We start from the raw sequence: 19962 nt of genomic DNA, 5'->3' as shown, positions 1-19962 counted from the left end.
ATGTTTACAATAAACGGAAGAGTTACTATTTATCTATTTTACTTTTTTTTCTCCGTGTACCTCTCTTTCGAGCTCTTTTCTCTGCGGCTTCTTGGAGGCCCCTGGAATCGGAATCCGAATCGGAATCGAAATCCGAATCGGAATCTGTTCTGCGGTCGAACTCGAACTCGGACCCTCGGATCAGCGGAGCGCGTAAGCTGGTGTTGATTGGAGAGTGACCCCCCGTCTAAATATGTGTATCCATACCATCTGCCTGGTATAGTGAGTGAACTGGAGTGCCAACTCTCCACCAGGTGCTCCCTTGAACTTGGAAATTCCAACTTCTGGGAGTTTTTCACGTTTGTCTGGGAAAAAAAGCGGGCAAAAATGGTGAGGACGGTCTAAAATTAATAGAAAATGAAGAGAGCATTTTCACACGCCGAGAGCGGGAAAACAAAGCAGAAAAGCTGAGAAGAAGCTGAAAATCGGAAAATCGGAAAATCAGAAAAGCAGCTGCCCTGTAGGTGTGTGTGTCGCGGTGTGCGTGCCATCGCGGCTATAAAAAGAAAGCGCGATCGCTTTCGGCGCTCACTTTTGGTCGCAGCTACCAAACGGCGTGTACCCATAAGAGATATATTAAAATAAGAAATAAACCAAAAGATATAATCAACCACATCGATCAGATCCAAATCAAGTCAAATACAAAATAATTAAAACCGCGAGTATCACATTTTTCTTGTTTTTTTTTCCGTTGTTAAATCAAAAAAAAAAGAAGAAGAAACGTTTTCGAAACGTTTGCATTTTGCATTGTGAGTGGATCGAATCGAAACGGATATTTGGTAGCCCGACACATCGAGGAATTCCAGCTAGCCAAGAGCCAAAGAAAAGAAATAAGAGGAGTAGCTTCCAGAAACCCCAAGAAAAGTGAGTGTACTGTGGAAAGGGGGTAAAGTGTTTAACCCTTATGGAATAAGTGATCAAAGGAGTTCCGAAGCCTCTGGAAAGACTAGAAGCCATTTTTTCATTCAAAACCCCCACAAGTTAACTAGTTGTACCAACAACATTTGCTTATATAAATGATTTGTTGTACTTTGAATACATACTATTGTTCTATAGGATCCCAAAATCTTTGCTTTCGTTCTAAAAGGAAAAAGAATATCTAAGCTTTGCTTAAATAACATATAGTATTCAATCTTTTATCTTTGGGGGAATGTAAATCATCTTCGATTATAATATTATGTTGGAGAAAAAATTGCAATGCATTTCTTAAAGTTCTCTTGGAGTTCAACTGATTGAATACTTATTTAAATCAATTTCTGTGATTGATCTCTGGATCCCAACTAAAAACATACCTGATATGCGTAGCAGGTTGTTGGTAACTTAAAGCTGGCTGGAAATCGCGGAGGTTAATGCACAGCAATTTCCAGTTAATTCGAAATGGGAAAAAGCGGCGAAATGGGCACGAAACCGAATTCCGGTTCATCTTTCGGGGTCGTACGACTACGAATACCATGATGCCATGCTGCTATAACTATTACTATCATGATACTATACTATTGCCATGCGAGGGGCGCTCAAAAGTTCAGGCCTAACGGTCTTTTTTCGCTTTGTTTTGTTTTGTTTGGCCTCTGTTTTTGTCTCTGTTTCTGTCTCTGTTTCTATCTCCCTGCTTTCTGTAATTTCGTTTCGCTTTGGTTGGTGGGGTCTGTGGATCCGTAGACCTCTTTGGAGGTCTGGGTCTCGGTCGCAAAGGAAATGGTAAAAACTGGTAAAAAGCAAAGAGTAAATAAACGCCGTTTGGCAATTCGCCATAGACGCAGGCATAAAAAACTCATCCACAATGGGATATGGCACATCACACACATTTCCATTGTTATGAATGTTGTTTGTTGCTAAATTTAATTGGTTTTCTTTCCCATCGCGGGGCCTTTGTCTCCAACTCTTTTCTCTTTCCGATTGCAGGCAAAAGTGTTGCGAATTCGGGCTGACAAAAGGCCAAGAAAGAGCAGTAACAGTAGCAGTAACCCCATCCCAGCAGCAATCTGCATCTGCCGGTCGAAGATCCCAGCCAGAATCAGCATCAAAATCAAAATCAAAACCAAAATCCGGAACCCAATCAACCTAAAACCAGTGCAATTATGACGGACGTATCGCACGAATTGGGGGCCCTGCGTTTCGTAGTGGTAAGTAATCTCGATTTTTAGATCAATAATCCCAAATGATCCCCCCTTGAGTGTAACAACTGTATAGTTTTGTGTATCAACCCTAAATAATCTTAATCTTTAAAAATTTCGAGTAATTTAAATGTTTAAATTTATAGATCACAGTTGTACAACTAAAATTTGTTAAATGTGGTATTGTTATTACAATCATAGGGTTTCTAAATATTGCCTGCAATTGGAAACAATATTTTAATTCACTTAGATCTTATAGAATCCCTTTGAAAAAGTGTATAAAAAATAAATTTAAAAAGTTTGCCAAAAATGCCGCCCAGAAACACCAGAGCCAGAAAATAAAAAAGGGATTTGGATTAGGATTTGAAGAAATGTTTGGAATGCCGCACTGGGAACTATTAAAAGATCGCAACAACAGAAACTCAGCCACATTGTATTGTTTTTTCCGCATATCTCGTGCGACGAATGCCCGAAAATTATTTATGCGTCGAAAAGAAAACCACAAGAAATGCGTGAGAAGTCGGAATAAAAAATAAATATAATTTAAAAAAAAAGGCAAGGAAAAATAATAATGCAAATGGCCAAAATAAATGTCAAGCGAAAGCTGCGAGAAAAATGTCTGGACAGTTTCCAAGAGCATGATTAAAAATCATTAGGATTGAAATGATATAAAGAATGTTCAGCCTCTAAAAGAGCCACAAACAAAACAATAACAATGCGGGTTTGTTCTTTTTGTCAGAAAATTTGCTGCTGTATTTGTTTTAATTTGTCGCCACATGAATTGCCAAAATATACACACCCCGACTTTTTGCCTTTTTGCCTCTTTTTTTTGCCACACCAAATAGATATAGACAAATAGAACATATAACATATAGAATAGAATGGCAGAAAAACAAACGGGTTTTCGGGTTTTCGGTTTTTCGGTTTTTCGCACAGCCAAAAAGATCAAAACACGGAAAAATTCTTGGCAATGACCATCGAAATAGCAATGCTGAATATGCATAGATACCCATAGCCACACCCGTCCGTAGTGTCCGTCCGTATAGAGAATATATCTGTGTAGAATGCCCAGACTTTGCGAGAGTGACAACGGCGCCGACAAATAGATCCGTACAGCCGGGGGGACTACGTAACCAATTCGCAACGGACCCGGCCAGCTGCAATATAAAGTGTTGGCCAAAAAGACGACAATATCGGTTTCAGTTTCTATATAATTTATATACCACGCTCAATAATATCATACTTTAAAATTCCTTTTTATTATATTTAAAATATTATAACTTGTACTTCATATAATTTATATACCACCCTCAATAATATCATACTTTAAAATTCCTTTTTATTATATTTAAAATATTTTAACTTGTACTTTATATAATTTATATACTACGCTCAATAATATCATACTTTAAAATTCCTTTTTATTATATTTAATATATTATAACTTGTACTTATTATTGGAGAAATTTCAATGAAAGTCTCCCACAATTGTTAGCTAATTTTGATTCCCCGATGAGCTTGGTTTTTTCAGTTTTTTAGGTCGTTGGCTTTTCGCAATGCATTTCCATTATGTTTAGAGATCTGCGTACCTTGTTTGCAGCACAAATTTCGTTTTTATCGCCCTCGAAGTGGAGAGGCGACTTCCCAGTGACGAAATGAAAATTTCAAAACTAATTTCTATGGACAAGTTTATTATGCATTTTTCCCAGACTTTCTCCCCGGGGTGAACAAAAAAAAAAAAAACAAAGTGAAAAGCGGTCGCCAAGTTCTGGCCGCTTTTCATTCATCGTTGGCTTCGGTTTATTTTTAAACGCTTTTGCGACTGTGTGCGATATGAATGAAATTCGCCTGATTGACGAATTTTTGGATATTGATCAAAGAGACAAATTCGGAACGTCATTGCGCCGCTTGCCAAAATGGCAAATTATATAAACATCGCATAAGCAGTGGGAAGAGTCAATAGTCAATAGTATTCATTCATATTCAGATTCATATTCACGGGCAACTCGATCAGGGACTCCACTCTTATTTCGATCTAGTGCCCATAAATAATATTTATAATCAAATAGAATAAACACCAGCTAGTGGCGAAAATTGGCCGTGAAGGTCATTCCTGTTTTCTTTTTCTCTCGCTTTTACTTGGGCTATAGGAAGTGGCCGTATATATTCATATATATATATATGTTTTTAGTTGTTCGTCAAAGTGTGCTGCCCCGCCCACACATTGCCCCCTGTTCGTACGCCCCCTTTTCCGCAGAGACTTTTATTTATGACCACGACATTTGCGCATTCCTTTCTTTGGCCGCCGCTGGTGGCTCATGGCGCGGGAATCTTGCACTTATTAGATGAAAAATTACACAAAATGTAAGACCGCTGTTATTTAATTGCGGCTAATTAATTTTCCCGCGAGAACTTGTTCGAGCAAGTTGTTGAATTTGAAAACCATTAATTGCGCGCCCAGTGGGTGGGTGAGTGGTTGGCAACGCGAACGGGGAATTTGAAGAACATTAATCTATTTTAAATTGAAACCAGCTTTGAATGAATCTTATTGCAAATAAGTGCCTTAAACTTAAACAATATGTAATTTGAAATAATTTACTATTACTAGCTGATTCTTATAGTTAAGCTTGAGTTGAATTGACCGCCCACCTGTCGAATAGTTGGCAACGCGGTTAGCTGACAGGTTAAGCAGTGACAAGTCTGGCAACGCCGCGCAAAGTTCAAAGGCTTCCTTTAAATTTAAACTTACGAATCTCGCCTTCTGCACTTCCAGGACTCGCCGCTCTCCTCCAAGGTAGCCATGTTCAACAACCAGGCGACGCAGCACAAGCAGTCGCAGCTGCTGAACCCCTTCTCCCAGGACGGACGCGCCTCCTCGCCCAAGCCGACCTTCTCGAAGGACCAGTACGGAAAGCCGCTGGCCGGCAGCCTCACGGAGATGCGTGGCCAGAAGGCCAACATCCATGTGATGAAGGAGATGCTCGAGCTGTGCCAGATCATCAATTCGGAGGGCTACGACGTCAAGGACGAGCCCACCATGCGCGTGATTCCCTTCGGCGAGCTGTTCAATGTGAGTTTCCTGGATTTTCTTGGTGACCCAGTGACTTAGTGGGCTACTATCTTACAGATCTACAACTACATATCCGACAAGGTGGTGGGCATCCTGCTGCGCGCCCGCAAGCACAAGCTGGTGGACTTCGAGGGCGAGATGCTCTACCAGCGGCGGGACGACAATGTGCCGGTCTTCCTGCTGAAGCCGATCAAGGAGATCCGCAGCGAGATGGATGCCAAGATCGAGGACATCAAGCGGGCGGCCAGTCCGGCGCCGCCGCAGTCCACCTCGGTGCTGATGGACCGCAGTGCCCACGAGCAGAACCTCAAGTCGCGTACTCCCTCGCCGGCGGTGGGCAAGTCGGCCAAGGCCAAGTCGGCGTCGCCGGCACCGGTGCCCAAATCTGCGGCTCCAGTGGTTCAGGCAGCTCCTGCACCCGTTCCCGTGGCAGAGCCTGCTCCGGCACCTGAGGCAGCACCTACTCCTGCACCGGTGGAGGCTCCAGCTCCATCTCCAGCTCCCGTTGAGATCAAGCCAGAGGAGCCAGCAGCGCCTGAAGCTGCGCCCGTGGCCGTGATAGTCAGCGCAGCAGAAGCAGAACCGGAACCGGAAGCACCAGCCACCAAAGAAGAAGCAGCTGCTCCAGTTGCACCCGCACCCGCACCCACAGCTGCCGAGGATTTGCCCACAATTGTGATCGAAGCCACCGCCGAGTTTGTGCGCACCGTCAGCGTGGAGCAGCTGGCGCCCAGTCCCGCAGAGGCCACCCAATCCTCGCCAGACGAATCCCAGCCAGAGTCCACGACCGCCTAATGGAGCGGGAACAGAACCTGGAATCGTTTGAAAGCAACTCGCGCAACTACTAAAGCGGCAGCTTTAAATTGCAGTAGTTTAGTTTACGGCGTACTTAGTTTAATTTACAATTAGAGCAACACACACTGAAGACAGAAACAGAAACAGAAACGAGAGAGCGACTATTTATTTATTATTATTATATATGTATATCATTAACGGACGACCAAAGGAGCCAGTTTCCTCAATTTTTTAATCATTACTCTATGGGAATTAACTAAAGTTTTCCACTCGCTAAAGTTGGGAAAGTGCAAGGCGATATAATATTAATAAAATAAATACACGTACTTAGACACAGTATAACAAAGGCATTTTAAGGGATTTGGAATTGGGAGAAGCAAGTTTAAGGATCTAGTTTAAAGATTCCTTTAAGCCAATTAAACTTTTAAATTTGAACGGTTGAAGTAGCTAGATGCTATCGATATACTGCATAGCTATAGCCATCGCTAGATGACCATCTGCGTTTATCGCCAGATCTAAGTCTATCGATAGCCCGATAGCAGGCCACACAAATAAATAATAAATTGAGTTATTTTGTTTAAACCAGAATCAGAATGTCTGTCCTGCGCCGTGACGTTTCGCCTTTGCTGCAGCGCATCCGGGCCTTCCTCCTGGGCGTGAGTATCCCTATTCCGTGCTCCGAATCCCCGGGAATCTTCCGGTCACGGAACTCTCGATTCTCCGTTATGTAAGACGGAAAATGGGAATCTCTTGGTGATACCGACTTTACTTACAGCGGGAGCACAATTTGGCGCTTCGCTTCGAGGACGGACTGGCCGATCGCACCCAGCCGCAGCCGGAAATCCCCGACGGACCCTCCCACCTGGCCTCCGCCAACTACTACTGCCAGCGGGACGCCCGGCGCGAGGTCTTCCCGCCCATCGACCTGGTGGAGCAGCAGAAGCAGCTGGCGGCGGAGGCCGGCGAGGCGGCCAAGGCCTCCTCCTCCAAGCTGCCCACTCCGGGCAAGACCTACGCCTGGGATTAGGAGGCCCCAGTCCCCCGAAGGGAATCCGCGGGAATGTTTTTTTTTGAGTTGTAGTGCGAGTTAAAGCTAATATAGAATCCATTCAAATCGAAACTGGAGTGTAGTGAGTGCATTCAGTGATGGAGGTACTGGAGTTTTCTCTATATAGGAATCATGTACCTCCTATGATAATTATAAAATTTGTTAAACAAGAATTTGATTCCTTAAATTTTAATAACATTCATTTTTTTTATTTTGCTTTCTTTTAAATGCTTTTTCCTTGTCATTATAAGAGTAAAATCTTTAAAAAAGATCCTTCTAACATCTCTTAAATTCAAAAAATGGTACAGACCATTCATGAGAAACAAAAATATGGGATTATATTCACATCACATTTCCTATGCTATTTAAAAAATCTGTTAAACAAGACTTTGGTTCTTTAAACTTTAAGGGAATTTATCTTACCTTTTCATAACTTAAATTTTCTTAATTTTGCTTTCTTTTAAATGCTTTTTCTTTGTCATGATAAGAGTAGATTCTTTAAAAAAGGTCCTTCTAACATCTCTTAAATTAAAAAAATAGTATATCGCATTTATGAGAAAGAAAAAAATATGATTATATCCACATCATATTTCCTATGATAATTATAAAATTTGTTAAACAAGAATTTGGTTCCTTAAACTTAAATAACTTTAATTTTCTTTATTATTCTTTCTTTTTAATGATTTTTCTTTCTCATAATAAGGGTAGAATTTTTAAAAAACATCTCTTAAATTCAAAAAATGGCTAAGAAACAAAAAACTCCATCCATCACTGGATACATCTATATACAAAGTATTTTATTGCAATATTTACAGTTCCCTTCACTTAAAAATAGCTAAAAAAAAACAAACGACAACCAACCAGGAGTCCCTAATAGACGCGCGGCTTGATGCCCACGTTAATGCCCGTGGAGGAGCGCAGGATGAGGTTCAGCACCGGCTGCACTTCCTCGCCGAGGGGCAGCAGCTCAAAGTGCCGCAGCATCTTGCTGATGGTGCTCTTCATCTCCAGCATCGCGAACTTCTGGCCGATGCAGTTCCTCGCGCCCGCCGAGAAGGGAGTGTAGGCGAACGGGTTGATCTCGCCCTTGCGCTCCATGCTGAAACGCTCCGGCAGGAACTTCTCCGGCTCGGGGAAGTACTCCGGATCGCGCTGGGCATGGTATATCAGGATAACCACATCCGAGTGGGCAGGTATCAGCTTGCCAGCCAGCATGGTGTCCTGCGTGATGTGGCGTCCGATGAGCGGCACCGAGGGGAACAGGCGCAGCGACTCCTTGATCACGCACTCCAGGTACTTCAGCTCGCCCAGCTGCTGCATGGTGACCGGAGCCGACTTGTCGTCGCCGAGGACGTCGCGAATCTCCTGGAAGGCGAGCGCCTGGGCCTCCGGATTACGGGCCAGCAGGTAGCAGGTGAAGGCGATGCTGCTGGTCGTGGTGTCGTGGCCCTCGAACATGAAGGTGTCCACCTCCTCGCGGATGTCCTCGTTGCTCAGGGGCGCCCCATCGATGGTGGACTGCAACAGGACGTCCAGCAGGGCCATCCGGCGCTTCTGGCCCACGTCGTTCAGGAGAGGAGCGTTGCCAGCCAGGGACTTCTGGAGGAGATCGCGACGCTCGGTGATTACCGAGTTGGTGAAGCTGTGCATGTTGCTCACGGAATCGTTTAGCTTGTCGAGCACCTTGGGATAGAATAGCCTCATCAGGGCATCCTGGCGCTGCAGGGGATTCATGAAGCGCTCAGCCAAAGTGGCAGAGGCACTGGAAATACATGGTTATCCATTAGCTCGCTGAGGAATATGATTAGTACTCACTTTTTCACCGACTGAACGTAGGGAAAGTCCGGCTGCAGCTGAGCATTGATCTTCACACCCATGGCCGTTTCCGCAATGATGTCCATGGCACACAAACAGGCCACCGGGAACATATTGATCACCGTCTTGCCATCCGCCTTCGCGTGCAGCTGCTGGGCCATAATGGCGCTCTGCTGGTCGAAGACCTCCACGAAATCCTCGAGGATCTTGAAGTGGAAGGCGGGCGTGATGATCTTCCGGCGGCGGAACCACTTCTGGCCCTTGCTAACCAGCAGGCCGTCGCCCAGCCAGTTGGTCAGCAGGCCGTAGAGGTTGTTCTTCTGGATCGTCTGCTGGCTGCTCATGATGGCCTCAATCATCTTGGGATCGGCGGTCATGAAGCCGCGCTCGCCCATCATCTGGATCTTGACATTCTTGCCGTACTGTGCGATCAGTCGGAATTGCAGATCGAAGACGGCTGGAAAAGAAATAGTTGATCCATTTAATTTGTATTGAATTGTATTGTATTGTATTACAACAAAGGATCTAAAAATTGTAAATCCTCACACTTTTGGTTTCTTCAAAATCATTCAGTTCTGATTTTTGAACTGTTTTTTAATTGTTTTCACTTTAAGTTATAAAATCTCCAATCTCTTTCGAATTCGTTATCAGTATTACCAAAACCTAATCTTGTGGAACCTTTATGAAATTTGTTTCCTTGTTGTATTACAACAAATAATCTAAAATGTATATATCCTCACACTTTTGGTTTCTTCAAAACCATTTATTTTTGAATATTTTAACCGTTTTTTAATTGTTTTCACTTCAAGTTGTAAAATCTTCAATTTATGAAATTTGTTTCCTTGTTGTATTACAACAAATGATCTAAAATTTGTACATTCTCACACTTTTGGTTTCTTCAAAACCATTCAGTTCTGATTTTTGAACTGTTTTTTAATTGTTTTCACTTCAAGTTGTAAAATCTCCAATTTGAATCAGAATTTGCGATTAGAATCACCAAAACCTAATCTTGTGGAACCGATTTGTTTTGTAATAATCGTATTATTATCCGACCATGACCTACTTTTGGGCGACTCGTTGATCATCATGGGCGCATTGCCCACGAAAGGATAGCAGGTGGGTCCGCGGATTCCGGCGGCGGCGTACATTTTGTTGTGGCGCCTGAATCGCAGGTAGTCCCACACGAACAGGGTCGTCAGGAGGATCGCAACGAGCTCCAAGTACATGGTTTCTAGTTCCGGCGTGGAATGGATTTAGAATTGATCTATCTAACGCTGGCACCGTTTGCCATCGACTGGTTGGTTCTGCTCGGCGGCGGGGCTGTTTTGTAGCCAACACGGATTGCGATAAGGCGACCACAATCAGTGGACTGGAGCCGAAAACCAAGGCGAAGGCCACAAATTACGACCGGGGTCAAAACCAGGCTACCAATTGGTGTGTCAACCCGGGAGGGTTTCATTCTCCCTTCATCTCTCAACAAACTGATGAGTTTGTCGCCTGGAAATGTCATCTCAACGAGGATCTTCGAGGACCAATTTATTTGATGAATGAACCGGAAACTGCACCTTCATCGTGACTCGAGGCTTCGCCACTATCGGAAGACTAAAAGTCCGCCCCCCTTTCTTGGATAACGCGAGCGTGGGCCTGGGAAATTCGCATGCAGCGTTATCTCCCCGTAGGAGTACCAGAGTACCAGGTTATATGTCCGATTAGATCGAAAGCTTTTGTCAGGCGTGTGGAACCAAAGACCAAACAAATATTTGAATAGATAATGGTTTAACCAATGTAATTGGAAATTAAATAAATTTATTGTTTGTAATAGTGGGTAATCCTAAATCTGAAAGAACTTTTAAAATCCCAAGGCAAGGAAAGCTACTTTACTTGGGGAATCCCCAATAATTTTAACACTATCTGGAAGTAAAGAATAAAATTACAATACTTTAAAACTGAAAATTAAAAGATGGATACTAATTTATGGATAAAAGTTAAATAAAATTAATTGTATAGGATTTATTTAATACATAGATCTATGCAGTTAAGAGCAAGCTCTCTTCAAGCGAGACTCTCTTAAATCTGAAGATGTAATTTAAGATCGGAGATCAGATAGATCAGAAGAGAAGAGCTTGGATGCTGTTCTATAACAGGTTAAACTAGAACTCTCTGAATAATTTAATATTTAAACAAACACTATGCGGGTATATTTCTCAATGCTATTAAACTTGAACCTCATTACATCGAAAACCGGAATTAGCAGAAGTGTGTAGAATTAATCAGACCAAATCGATCGATCCATTGATGATTTTTAAACGACTTCCGTTACGCTAAAAAATAAATATCTCTATTGAATGATTTAATTCATCGTGCATGAGCGTTATACCGGAATTTTGTTTATATCATTATAATTATTGCTGACTTTATTAAAATGTATATCCCTCAAATATCCCGGATAGATATCTATATTATCTGCCTAATCCAACTTTAGGTCCAATATTTACCTCGATTTGCTGAATAAGCATGACGAGCGAAATTGATAAGAGCTCCGAGCTGCCTGGTAATCATGATTGACCAAATAATAAACTTCAGTGTTTTCTTAAGAGTAAGATAAGCTAAACAAATGGGATTTCTAAATTTGTTCTACAACAAATCTACTGATGTTCGATAAATTCGACAACTATAATAGTCGTGGTTAACCCAATTACATTACTGATAAGAATGTTTAGCTAGTCGAGCAAAGAATACAGCTATTGATAACCATTCGATGGTCTCATGGTGACTGGATGGTCATATCTACAACTCATGGTGATTAGTTGGAAATAGGAAGTCTTAATCAGTGCGAATTTTATAAGATGTGTAGAAGATTTATAACTTTTTTATTTGCTTTGTATTTCTACACATCTCGATTAATAATTTAACAACTATTAAACCTATATCTTAATAAATTAACAGTTAATTTAATATCATAATAATTTAAAAGTTCAGTATATGCTAATTAACAGTAGTTATTTAAATTAATATCCTAAAATTCATATCCTATACAGAGCTTAAATTACTCGACTAAGCATGATCTTTAAAAAAAAGACTAACCATCATCGTGACTGGGCTATGAAATCCCGGTTAGTAAAATTCGCATTTGGAACAGCCCATTGAGAAAAGTAGATTACCAGACGAGGGTTACGTTCTCTTAGGCACTCGCTTCTCTCTTACGGAATTCAACCCAGCGGTGGATTCCAGATTAAGAGCCCCACCAAGCGTTGCGGGAGATAAAGAACGAATTATTATTATTTATAGGGCTGTTCAGTAGTTCGTCGCTCGTCGTCCGCTGCACAATGCTGGGAGTTCTGGGTCTGCTACTCCTGGTGGCGTTCGCCACACTCCTTGTGTGGGATTACTTCTGGCGGAAGCGGCGCAACGATATGCTGCACTATATGCCGGGTCCGCGGCCACTTCCGCTCCTGGGAAACGTGCTCATGTACCGTGGTTTAAATGCCGAACGTGAGTTCTCTATGATATCATGACGCTCTGTAGTATAAATTTAAAATATCTAGTAAATAGAAAGCTTGTAGATTAATAGCAGTTATCTGGCCACTTATGAATAGCAAATCCCGATCTCACCTTCGACCTTTAAACTCTAAAACCCCTAGAAATCATGGACTTTGTGACCAAGAACCAGCGCAAGTACGGTCGCCTTTACCGGGTGTGGGTCATCCACCAGCTGGCCGTGTTCTCCACGGATCCCCGGGACATTGAGTTCGTGTTGAGTAGCCAGCAGCACATCACCAAGAACAATCTGTACAAGCTGCTGAATCCCTGGCTGGGCGAGGGATTGCTGATGAGCACGGGCAGGAAGTGGCACGGTCGCAGGAAGATCATAACGCCGACGTTCCACTTCAAGATCCTGGAGCAGTTCGTTGAGATCTTCGATCAGCAGAGCGCCGTGATGGTGGAGCAACTTCAATCGCGGGCCGATGGCCAGACGCCCATCAACATCTTTCCGGTGGTGTGTCTAACTGCTCTGGATATCATTGCAGGTTACTATAAATGGTTTTTATATTTATATTTTTACTCCTTTTTCTTCCTCCGCTTAGAAACCGCCATGGGCACAAAGATCAATGCCCAGAGGAATCCCAATCTTCCCTATGTCCAGGCTGTCAATGAGTGAGTGTGCTCCAGGTGCAATACCCCTTTTATCTGACCAATTTCCCCTTTGCGCCAGCATCACCAACATCATGATCACTCGCTTTATCCACGCCTGGCAGCGCGTCGACTGGATATTCCGGCTGACCCAGCCAACGGAGGCCAAACGCCAGGATGCAGCCATCAAGGTGATGCACGACTTCACGGAGAACATCATCCGCGAGCGTCGTCAAACGCTGGTCAGCAGTTCCAAGGATGCGACGCCCGATGAACTGGTGGACGATCTGGGCCAGAAGCGCCGCCTGGCCCTGCTGGACGTGCTGCTGCAGTCCACCATCGATGGCGCTCCTTTGAGCAACGAGGACATCCGCGAGGAGGTGGACACCTTCATGTTCGAGGGCCACGACACCACCACATCGGCCATTTCATTTTGTCTGTACGAGATCTCCAGGCATCCGGAGGTGCAGCGCCGTCTGGTGCAGGAGATTCGCGAGGTTCTCGGCGAGGATCGCCAGCGGGCAGTTAGCCTGCGCGATCTCGGCGAGCTGAAGTACCTGGAGAATGTGATCAAGGAGTCGCTGCGTCTGCATCCGCCGGTGCCCATGATCGGCCGCTGGTTCGCCGAGGATGTGGAGATACGTGGGTAGTGATCCTGTCTCGCGAGCAACCAACTAAGACTCCTCTATTCCCAGGTGGCAAGCGCATTCCAGCGGGCACCAACTTCACGCTGGGCATCTATGTTCTCCTGCGCGATCCCGAGTACTTCGAGTCACCCGATGAGTTCCGACCGGAGCGATTCGAAGCGGACGTTCCGCAGGCTCATCCGTATGCGTACATTCCCTTCTCCGCCGGACCCAGGAACTGTATTGGCCAGAAGTTCGCCCTGCTGGAGATGAAGAGCACCGTCAGCAAGCTGCTCCGGCACTTCGAGCTGCTGCCTTTGGGCCCCGAGCCCCGGCACTCGATGAACATCGTCCTCCGCTCGGCCAACGGCGTCCATTTGGGCTTGAAACCCCGCAAAGCCTGAAAAATTATCCGTATTTGTTTAGAATAAATGTGAATGTGTGTGTACTTCTACACTTTTCCTTAAAATCTAGAAAAATCGTTCTTGAATTTTCTTTATCTAGAAAGGTTTTCTATATTCAAAGGCAAATTTTCTTTCTATTTTCAAAGGTATTCCGATTTAATGGCGAGATTTCTAAAATGTAGAAATTAATTTCTATGAGTGTATAGATAATTACCTGTATTTTGGTTAAATCGAATGGGAAGTGCGATTCATTGACTGCGGCACTTAACTAATGATTGATTCCACCAGCTGTTGTGGCGGAAAAACAGCTGGCTGGTGGTTTTCCCATCTCGCTCAGCCTGGTGCCGCATTTCCCCATCTCTGGGCGCACAATTCGAATCGGTTTGCTTATATAAACTCGAGTGTATAAATAGGTAATCCGTTTGCCCTGCTCCAGATAAGATTAGCTGCTTGACAGGGATCACAACATGCTGGTGGGTTTGCTGGCGACTCTCCTGGTCGCCCGTCTGGTGGCCTGGCTGTGCCGCTTGGCTCTTAAGGAGCTGCGACATCCTCTGCGCGGCGTGGTGCCCAGTGTTTCGAGGGTTCCCCTCGTGGGTTCCGCCTGGCAGATGCGCAGTTTCCAGCCAGACAGTAAGTTGCGGCTTAAATTCCTGGAGTTTCTTCAGTTTCCCTCTATATAATCCAGATCTCCATGAGAAATTCCACGAGTATGTCCAGCGATTTGGTCGCAGCTTCATGGGCTGCGTCCTGGGCCATGTGATTGTGGTGACAGCGGAGCCGCGACACGTGGATGCACTGCTGCATAGCCAGCAGCAGCTGAGGAAGGGCACCATGTACTGGGCTTTACGTGGCTGGCTGGGCAATGGACTCCTGCTGAGCCGCGGCGAGGAGTGGCACACGATGCGCAAGATCATCACGCCCACGTTCCACTTCAGCATCCTGGAGCAGTTCGTGGAGGTCTTCGACAGGCAAAGCTCTAGGTTAGTGGAGCGTCTGAAGCCCCATTCCCAGGGCGTTTCAGCTGTAAACATCTATCCCTTTGTGGGATTGGCTGCCCTGGACATCATCACCGAAACTGCCATGGGTGTAAGTGTGGGCGCCCAGGAAGATGACGATTCCGAGGTGGTCTGCGCTGTAAAAGAGTGGGTGTGAGAATACATATCAAAGCTATCCTGCAGTTACCTTTAAACCCCTTTCAGTCTGACAAACATCTTGGCCACCCGGTTCATGCGACCGCATCTCCTGTTCCCCCAGATCTTCCGCCTGTGCTGGCCCAGTGGCTTCAGGAAGCAGCAGGCCGGCGTCCGCTGTCTGCATCAGTTCACCAATGGCATCATAGAGCAGCGTCGCCTTCTCCTGGCCAGGGAATCGCACCAGGAGAAGCCAGAGATGCCAGAGAAGCGCCATGCCCTGCTGGACACCCTGCTGCGGGCCTCGGTGGATGGACAGCCGCTGACCGACCAGCAGATTCGCGACGAGGTGAACACCTTCATCTTCGAGGGTCACGACACCAGCACCTCGGCGGTTTCCTTCTGCTTGTACCTGCTCTCCCGCCACGAGGCAGTGCAGCAGCGGCTGTTCGCGGAGCTGCGCGAGCGCTACGGCGGAGATTTGGACAGGCGGGTCGTCCATTCGGATTTCGCCGACCTTCCGTATTTGAACTGCGTGGTCAAGGAGTCGCTGCGTCTGTATCCGCCCATTCCGGCGGTGGCCCGTTGTCTGGAAAGGGATTTGGCCATAGGTGAGAGGAAGAAACAAGGGTGTAAATCTCACTAAACTAACCTGAAATCCACTTTAGATGGCGGCCACATCCCGGCGGGAACCAATGTGGTCGTACTTCTCTGGCAGCTCCTCCGGGATGAGGAACTCTTTGCCAGTCCGTTGCTCTTCCAACCGGAGAGGCACCTGGGGGGGGATGGGGCCGCCACCCGACTGGGGCCCTACAGCTACATACCCTTCTCCGCCGGACCGAGGAACTGCATCGGCCAGAAGTTTGCCCTGCTGGAGCTGAAAACCATGGTGATCAAGCTGGTGCGGCACTACCAGCTGCTTCCAATGGGCCCGCAGGTGGAGCCGTCCATCAAGATTGTGCTGCGATCGAGGAGCGGTGTTAATGTTGGGCTGCGTCCGCGATTGTACCAATGATTTGTGATTTTAGTATTAAAGTGGCGCCAAAGCAGTTTGAATCTATCTGCCGTTATCGATAGCAGTCAGCTGGCGTGGAGATGGACGGATTTGACGGTTTACCGCCAAACTAGCTAGATTTGAAAAGTAACTAACGGTAGTTAACGAATTTAAATACAACTAAAAACTATGTGATAATGCTAACGAAATAATAAAGAAATAACTCCCCAAATATATATAGCAACAATTGCCTATAGATTTTAAAACCCTGCTGATAAGGAAAAGATGCAGCTGATAGCAATCGAGAGAGTGGAATAAACCCAATTGAGGCGATTAAGCTGGGCTAGCTGAACAACAAGAGATTACAATCCTGCGTCATATAAACACAACTAAACATCTGGCTTTTAAAGCTATTTTCAGGCTTTTGCTTTTGCTTTTGCCAATCGATAACTGTCAACTGTTGAATTATATGGAACAGAGCCGTTTGTTTTCCCAGCTTTTCACAGTTTTCCCGGCGTAGAAATGTGTTTCCTGCGTTTTCTGGCCCAGGCCCGCGGCGCCTTGGGGCGGGTGAGTGTTCTGCAAGTGGGTATCGAGTGGACCCAGCACTCCTAAGGCTTCTCATCTTCCGCAGCATCTGGCGGAGGTGGAGGTTTCAGTGTCACCTGGCCGCAAATTGCACCTGGTGATGGGCAACGAGTCGTGCGACCTGGACTCGGCCGTATCCGCCGTCACCCTGGCCTTCGTCTACGCCCAGCGCCACCGGGAGCACGACTATGTGCCCATACTGAACATTCCTCGCCGGGATTACCCCCTGAAAACGGAGGTGGGCCATCTGTTTGGCCAGTGCGGCATTGCCGAAGCGGCGCTGCTCTTCCGCGACGATATTCCCAGCGAGGTGGCCCAGGACGTGAGCGTTATCCTGGTGGATCACCATGTCAGCCCGCTGGCCGCGAATGTTTCGGAGATTCTGGATCACAGGCCGCTGGAGGACAGCAGTGCGTCCTTCAAGCAGCTTCCCGCTAGCTGTGTGCTGGACATCGATGCGGCCGTCGGATCCTGCGCCACTCTGGTGGCCCAGCGCTACTTGGCCGAGGAGCAGCCCCGATCCGCCGGCGTGGCCCAGTTGCTGCACGCCACCATCGTGCTGGACACCATTAACTTTGCCCCGGCGGCCAAGCGCTTTGGTCCCCGGGATGTGGCCATGGTGGAGCAGCTGGAGAGGGAGCTGTGCCGCCGGGAGGACCAGCGGAGCAGCCTCTTCGACGAGCTAGTGGCCGCCAGGGCGGACATTAGTAGGCTTACGCTCACCGAGGTGCTGCGCAAGGACATGAAAATCCTGCAGACCGATCGCCAGGTGGTTCCCCTGGCCGGAATGCCCATCCTGGTCAGGGATTTCGTGGAGAAATCGGGCGCCGAGAAGGCCGTACGCGAGTTCGGCGTGGAGAGCAACCTGCTCGTCATCCTGGGCATGTATGTCTCACCTGCCGACGGCCAGGTTCAGCGAGACCTGGCCCTGATCTCTCTCTCCGGCCAGAGTCAGTTTGTGGAGCGCGTGCGGCACGCACTAATGGAGTCCCAGGACCCAAAGCTGGAGCTGCAAGCCCATGCGGTGGACACCCGCTTTATGGGCGGCTGCTTCCTGCGCCAGCACAACGTCCAGGCCACCCGAAAGCACATCCTGCCCATCGTGAAGCGAGCGCTGCTCGAATGGGAGGCGGAGCATGGCTGCGACTGCGAAGAGGTGTACTTCTTCAAGGAGAAACCGCAGCTGGGACTCTCGTAAAGGAGCTTAGACAAGACTTAGCTAGAATTTTAGTGAAACCATTTATGTTACCAAAAAGGAGTAGCAAATCTATGATATTGTCGAAATTCTTCAGTATTCCTTGGCAACATAGGGGCGAAATTAGTTTCCCAGGGAGTAGTATTCCACACATTAAGTTTCCTCTAGTTTCCTAGTTGTTTATGTGGATTAAGCGAATATGTACAGGGCATACATGGGTAAAAAGAAAGCGGTTATGATAGATAAATAAAAAAAAAAGAGAACTACAGCTGCGGCTCCTCGGGCTCCCCATCCTCCTCGCCCATCTCGTCGTCGGCGCACTCGAGCGTCATGTCCTCCAGCATCTCCTCCAGCGTGATCTGGGGCACATCCCCGCCGGCGGCGGCCTGCACCTCAACGGGTATCGTCTTGTTCGAGTCGCGATAGATGTTGACCTGCCCGCGTATATCCTCGTTCTCCTCGAGATCATCGAGGAACTCGTGGTAGTCGTACTTGCTGCGCTCGTCGGTGGCCTCCGCCGCCAGATGCTTGATCTTCCACATGCGCTGGCTGAGCCTGGTCTGCCGATCGTAGTGCTTGCGCACCAGGATCACATCCGGAATTAGGTCCGGCGACAGTTTGTCGAACTCCTGGTCGTTGATGTTCGCCTCGCCCGTGTTGTAACCCATCACCGAGTCGCCCACCTTGAGCAAATGGCCCAAATGGGAGCGCGTGTGAATGGGATTGTCGTTGATGCCCAGTTCCGAGGCTCGCACCACCCAAATGTCGCAGAGGGCGTGCTTGAAGGAGACCTGCCCCTGGCCGGGATAACTCTTGCGGTCCTTCTCCATGATCACATCGATGTCCATGACGATGTACTCGACCAGCTGCTTGGGATTGCAGACGGCCTCGAAGGGAGCGCTGAAAAAAGGCCAATCAATTAGCTAAATCCAATTTAACAAAGCATCAAGAGATTTCCCACCGGAAGTACACCTGCGAGGTGAGCTCTGCGATCTGTGCGGTCAGGGGATCGATCAAGTGAATGCTGCTGGACACCCGGTTAACCAGGACCAGTGGCGAGAGATTGCCCAGCTGGTGGCGCAGCTTCTTGGACAGGCAGACGGCACTGTCCTTCGACACCGGCGCTATTTCCACCGACCAGTTGTACTTGTAGTTGTAGTTGTTGCTGTGGATGTCGTGCGATATGAGCCGCTTCGAGGTGGTCACCTTGCCGGGCACCATGGTCAGCAGGAAGTCGACCATGCGCCTGGCGTGGTTGTCGCTCGCATAGAAGAAGTCCAGGCCGCCGTGCTCCGGCTTAATGCCCAGCGTATTCTCGTGGGCCTTGTGCTTGAGGATCAGCTGCTCCAGGTAGTAGAAGGTCTTCTTGTTCTCCGCCCGCTGGCGCACCTGCACCAGGCAGCGCCAGAAGTCCTTGGCCTCGGTGCGATGGCAGTCGTTGCACATCTGATTCTGGACCGTGAACTCCACCACGAAGACCTGCTGCAGCACCGTGCCGCCGGTGATCTCGCCGTGCACCGTCAGCTTGACCTTGATGCGCTTGGAGTGCTGCTCCGTCCAGATGAAGCCCGCGTCCACCAGTTTCACGTCTTTGAGGCCCTTTAGCTTCTTCAGGCAAACGGCCAGGAGCTCGCGGGACTCCAGGGAGGCCTGGATCCACTCGTTCGGCGGCTGCAGGTAGCGCTCGCAGTTGCGACAGAAGTGCAGCACCGCCTGCTTGGGGATGTTCTCCGTGATGTCGACATGGTTGCGCAGACAGGTGACGCACATGTTGGCCGGATTCGGGGTGATGGCCACTCCGCACTCGCAGCACAGAACCACCGCGTTCGTGGCGGCGCCGCCGGCCCCCTTGCCCTCCCCGGCGCCCAGCGGGCTAACGCCAGCGTATTCGTGATCCATTAATCCTCTGGAGAATCTCTGTGGCGCAGCTATTTCACAATGGCGTTTCGGGAATGGAATGCACTGGTTTGTAAACACGTGCGAGTGAAAGTTATCGGGGGGTCAATCGGT

The 19962-nt window shown here is 47.3% G+C and overlaps 6 protein-coding genes across 8 annotated transcripts; 4 read left to right on the top strand and 2 right to left on the bottom strand.

Annotated features, from left to right (window-relative positions):
* The first annotated feature begins 558 nt into the window (after positions 1–558).
* On the top strand, positions 559–6364 carry LOC108056412 (uncharacterized). Of its 2 annotated transcripts, XM_070219021.1 has the most exons (4): positions 559–903; positions 1942–2162; positions 4927–5223; positions 5281–6364. In XM_070219021.1, the coding sequence occupies exons 2-4, from the start codon at positions 2118–2120 to the stop codon at positions 6016–6018; spliced, it is 1080 nt and encodes a 359-aa protein (XP_070075122.1). In that variant the 5' UTR covers positions 559–903; positions 1942–2117; the 3' UTR covers positions 6019–6364. The 2 variants fall into 2 exon arrangements, with proteins under 2 accessions (XP_070075122.1, XP_016995682.2); XM_017140193.3 differs by lacking the exon at positions 1942–2162.
* A 150-nt stretch (positions 6365–6514) lies between these two features.
* Positions 6515–7138, top strand: ND-B14.5A (NADH dehydrogenase (ubiquinone) B14.5 A subunit). The gene is made up of 2 exons (XM_017140194.3): positions 6515–6674; positions 6794–7138. The coding sequence occupies exons 1-2, from the start codon at positions 6612–6614 to the stop codon at positions 7043–7045; spliced, it is 315 nt and encodes a 104-aa protein (XP_016995683.1). The 5' UTR covers positions 6515–6611; the 3' UTR covers positions 7046–7138.
* Positions 7139–7798: 660 nt separating this feature from the next.
* On the bottom strand, positions 7799–12176 carry Cyp4d14 (Cytochrome P450 4d14). 2 transcript variants are annotated; one of them, XM_070218516.1, is made up of 3 exons: positions 11966–12176; positions 8882–9338; positions 7799–8828 (listed from the first exon to the last, which is right to left on the bottom strand). In XM_070218516.1, exons 2-3 carry the CDS (start codon positions 9277–9279, stop codon positions 7937–7939), a joined length of 1290 nt encoding a protein of 429 aa, XP_070074617.1. In that variant the 5' UTR covers positions 9280–9338; positions 11966–12176; the 3' UTR covers positions 7799–7936. The 2 variants fall into 2 exon arrangements, with proteins under 2 accessions (XP_070074617.1, XP_016995679.2); XM_017140190.3 differs by lacking the exon at positions 11966–12176 and adding an exon at positions 9945–10137.
* A 31-nt stretch (positions 12177–12207) lies between these two features.
* On the top strand, positions 12208–16397 carry LOC108056391 (uncharacterized). The gene is made up of 9 exons (XM_070218522.1): positions 12208–12373; positions 12523–12909; positions 12967–13036; positions 13095–13654; positions 13708–14033; positions 14489–14675; positions 14731–15187; positions 15245–15786; positions 15844–16397. Exons 1-9 carry the CDS (start codon positions 12208–12210, stop codon positions 16188–16190), a joined length of 3042 nt encoding a protein of 1013 aa, XP_070074623.1. The 3' UTR covers positions 16191–16397.
* A 182-nt stretch (positions 16398–16579) lies between these two features.
* On the top strand, positions 16580–18220 carry pn (exopolyphosphatase prune). The gene is made up of 2 exons (XM_017140191.3): positions 16580–16739; positions 16804–18220. Exons 1-2 carry the CDS (start codon positions 16692–16694, stop codon positions 17953–17955), a joined length of 1200 nt encoding a protein of 399 aa, XP_016995680.2. The 5' UTR covers positions 16580–16691; the 3' UTR covers positions 17956–18220.
* Positions 18106–19944, bottom strand: Nmd3 (60S ribosomal export protein NMD3). Its single transcript, XM_017140189.3, has 2 exons — positions 18914–19944; positions 18106–18852 (listed from the first exon to the last, which is right to left on the bottom strand). The coding sequence occupies exons 1-2, from the start codon at positions 19849–19851 to the stop codon at positions 18216–18218; spliced, it is 1575 nt and encodes a 524-aa protein (XP_016995678.2). The 5' UTR covers positions 19852–19944; the 3' UTR covers positions 18106–18215.
* Between the last annotated feature and the right edge of the window lie 18 nt (positions 19945–19962).

The sequence above is a fragment of the Drosophila takahashii genome, chromosome X, assembly GCF_030179915.1.
Source record: "Drosophila takahashii strain IR98-3 E-12201 chromosome X, DtakHiC1v2, whole genome shotgun sequence".
In the NCBI taxonomy this organism is placed as follows: Eukaryota; Metazoa; Arthropoda; class Insecta; order Diptera; family Drosophilidae; genus Drosophila; species Drosophila takahashii.
Note: the sequence above shows the minus strand (reverse complement) of the source record. Positions and strands in the feature narration are given on the sequence as shown.

Bases quoted from the DNA above. Each gene is read 5' to 3' on its own strand.
- Nmd3 (XM_017140189.3), bottom strand. From the start codon at position 19,851: ATGGATCACGAATACGCTGGCGTTAGCCCGCTGGGCGCCGGGGAGGGC. The intron at 18,853-18,913 runs GTGGGAAATCTC...GCCTTTTTTCAG, and splicing joins ACCTCGCAGGTGTACTTCCG to CGCTCCCTTCGAGGCCGTCT.
- ND-B14.5A (XM_017140194.3), top strand. From the start codon at position 6,612: ATGTCTGTCCTGCGCCGTGACGTTTCGCCTTTGCTGCAGCGCATCCGG. The intron at 6,675-6,793 runs GTGAGTATCCCT...CTTTACTTACAG, and splicing joins TCCGGGCCTTCCTCCTGGGC to CGGGAGCACAATTTGGCGCT.
- Cyp4d14 (XM_017140190.3), bottom strand. From the start codon at position 10,107: ATGTACTTGGAGCTCGTTGCGATCCTCCTGACGACCCTGTTCGTGTGG. The intron at 9,339-9,944 runs GTAGGTCATGGT...TTTCTTTTCCAG, and splicing joins GATCAACGAGTCGCCCAAAA to CCGTCTTCGATCTGCAATTC. The intron at 8,829-8,881 runs GTGAGTACTAAT...ATGTATTTCCAG, and splicing joins TACGTTCAGTCGGTGAAAAA to TGCCTCTGCCACTTTGGCTG.
- pn (XM_017140191.3), top strand. From the start codon at position 16,692: ATGTGTTTCCTGCGTTTTCTGGCCCAGGCCCGCGGCGCCTTGGGGCGG. The intron at 16,740-16,803 runs GTGAGTGTTCTG...CATCTTCCGCAG, and splicing joins CCCGCGGCGCCTTGGGGCGG to CATCTGGCGGAGGTGGAGGT.
- LOC108056391 (XM_070218522.1), top strand. From the start codon at position 12,208: ATGCTGGGAGTTCTGGGTCTGCTACTCCTGGTGGCGTTCGCCACACTC. The intron at 14,034-14,488 runs AAAGCCTGAAAA...AGATAAGATTAG, and splicing joins ATTTGGGCTTGAAACCCCGC to CTGCTTGACAGGGATCACAA. The intron at 15,787-15,843 runs GTGAGAGGAAGA...AATCCACTTTAG, and splicing joins GGAAAGGGATTTGGCCATAG to ATGGCGGCCACATCCCGGCG.
- LOC108056412 (XM_070219021.1), top strand. From the start codon at position 2,118: ATGACGGACGTATCGCACGAATTGGGGGCCCTGCGTTTCGTAGTG. The intron at 2,163-4,926 runs GTAAGTAATCTC...CTGCACTTCCAG, and splicing joins GGGCCCTGCGTTTCGTAGTG to GACTCGCCGCTCTCCTCCAA. The intron at 5,224-5,280 runs GTGAGTTTCCTG...ACTATCTTACAG, and splicing joins CCTTCGGCGAGCTGTTCAAT to ATCTACAACTACATATCCGA.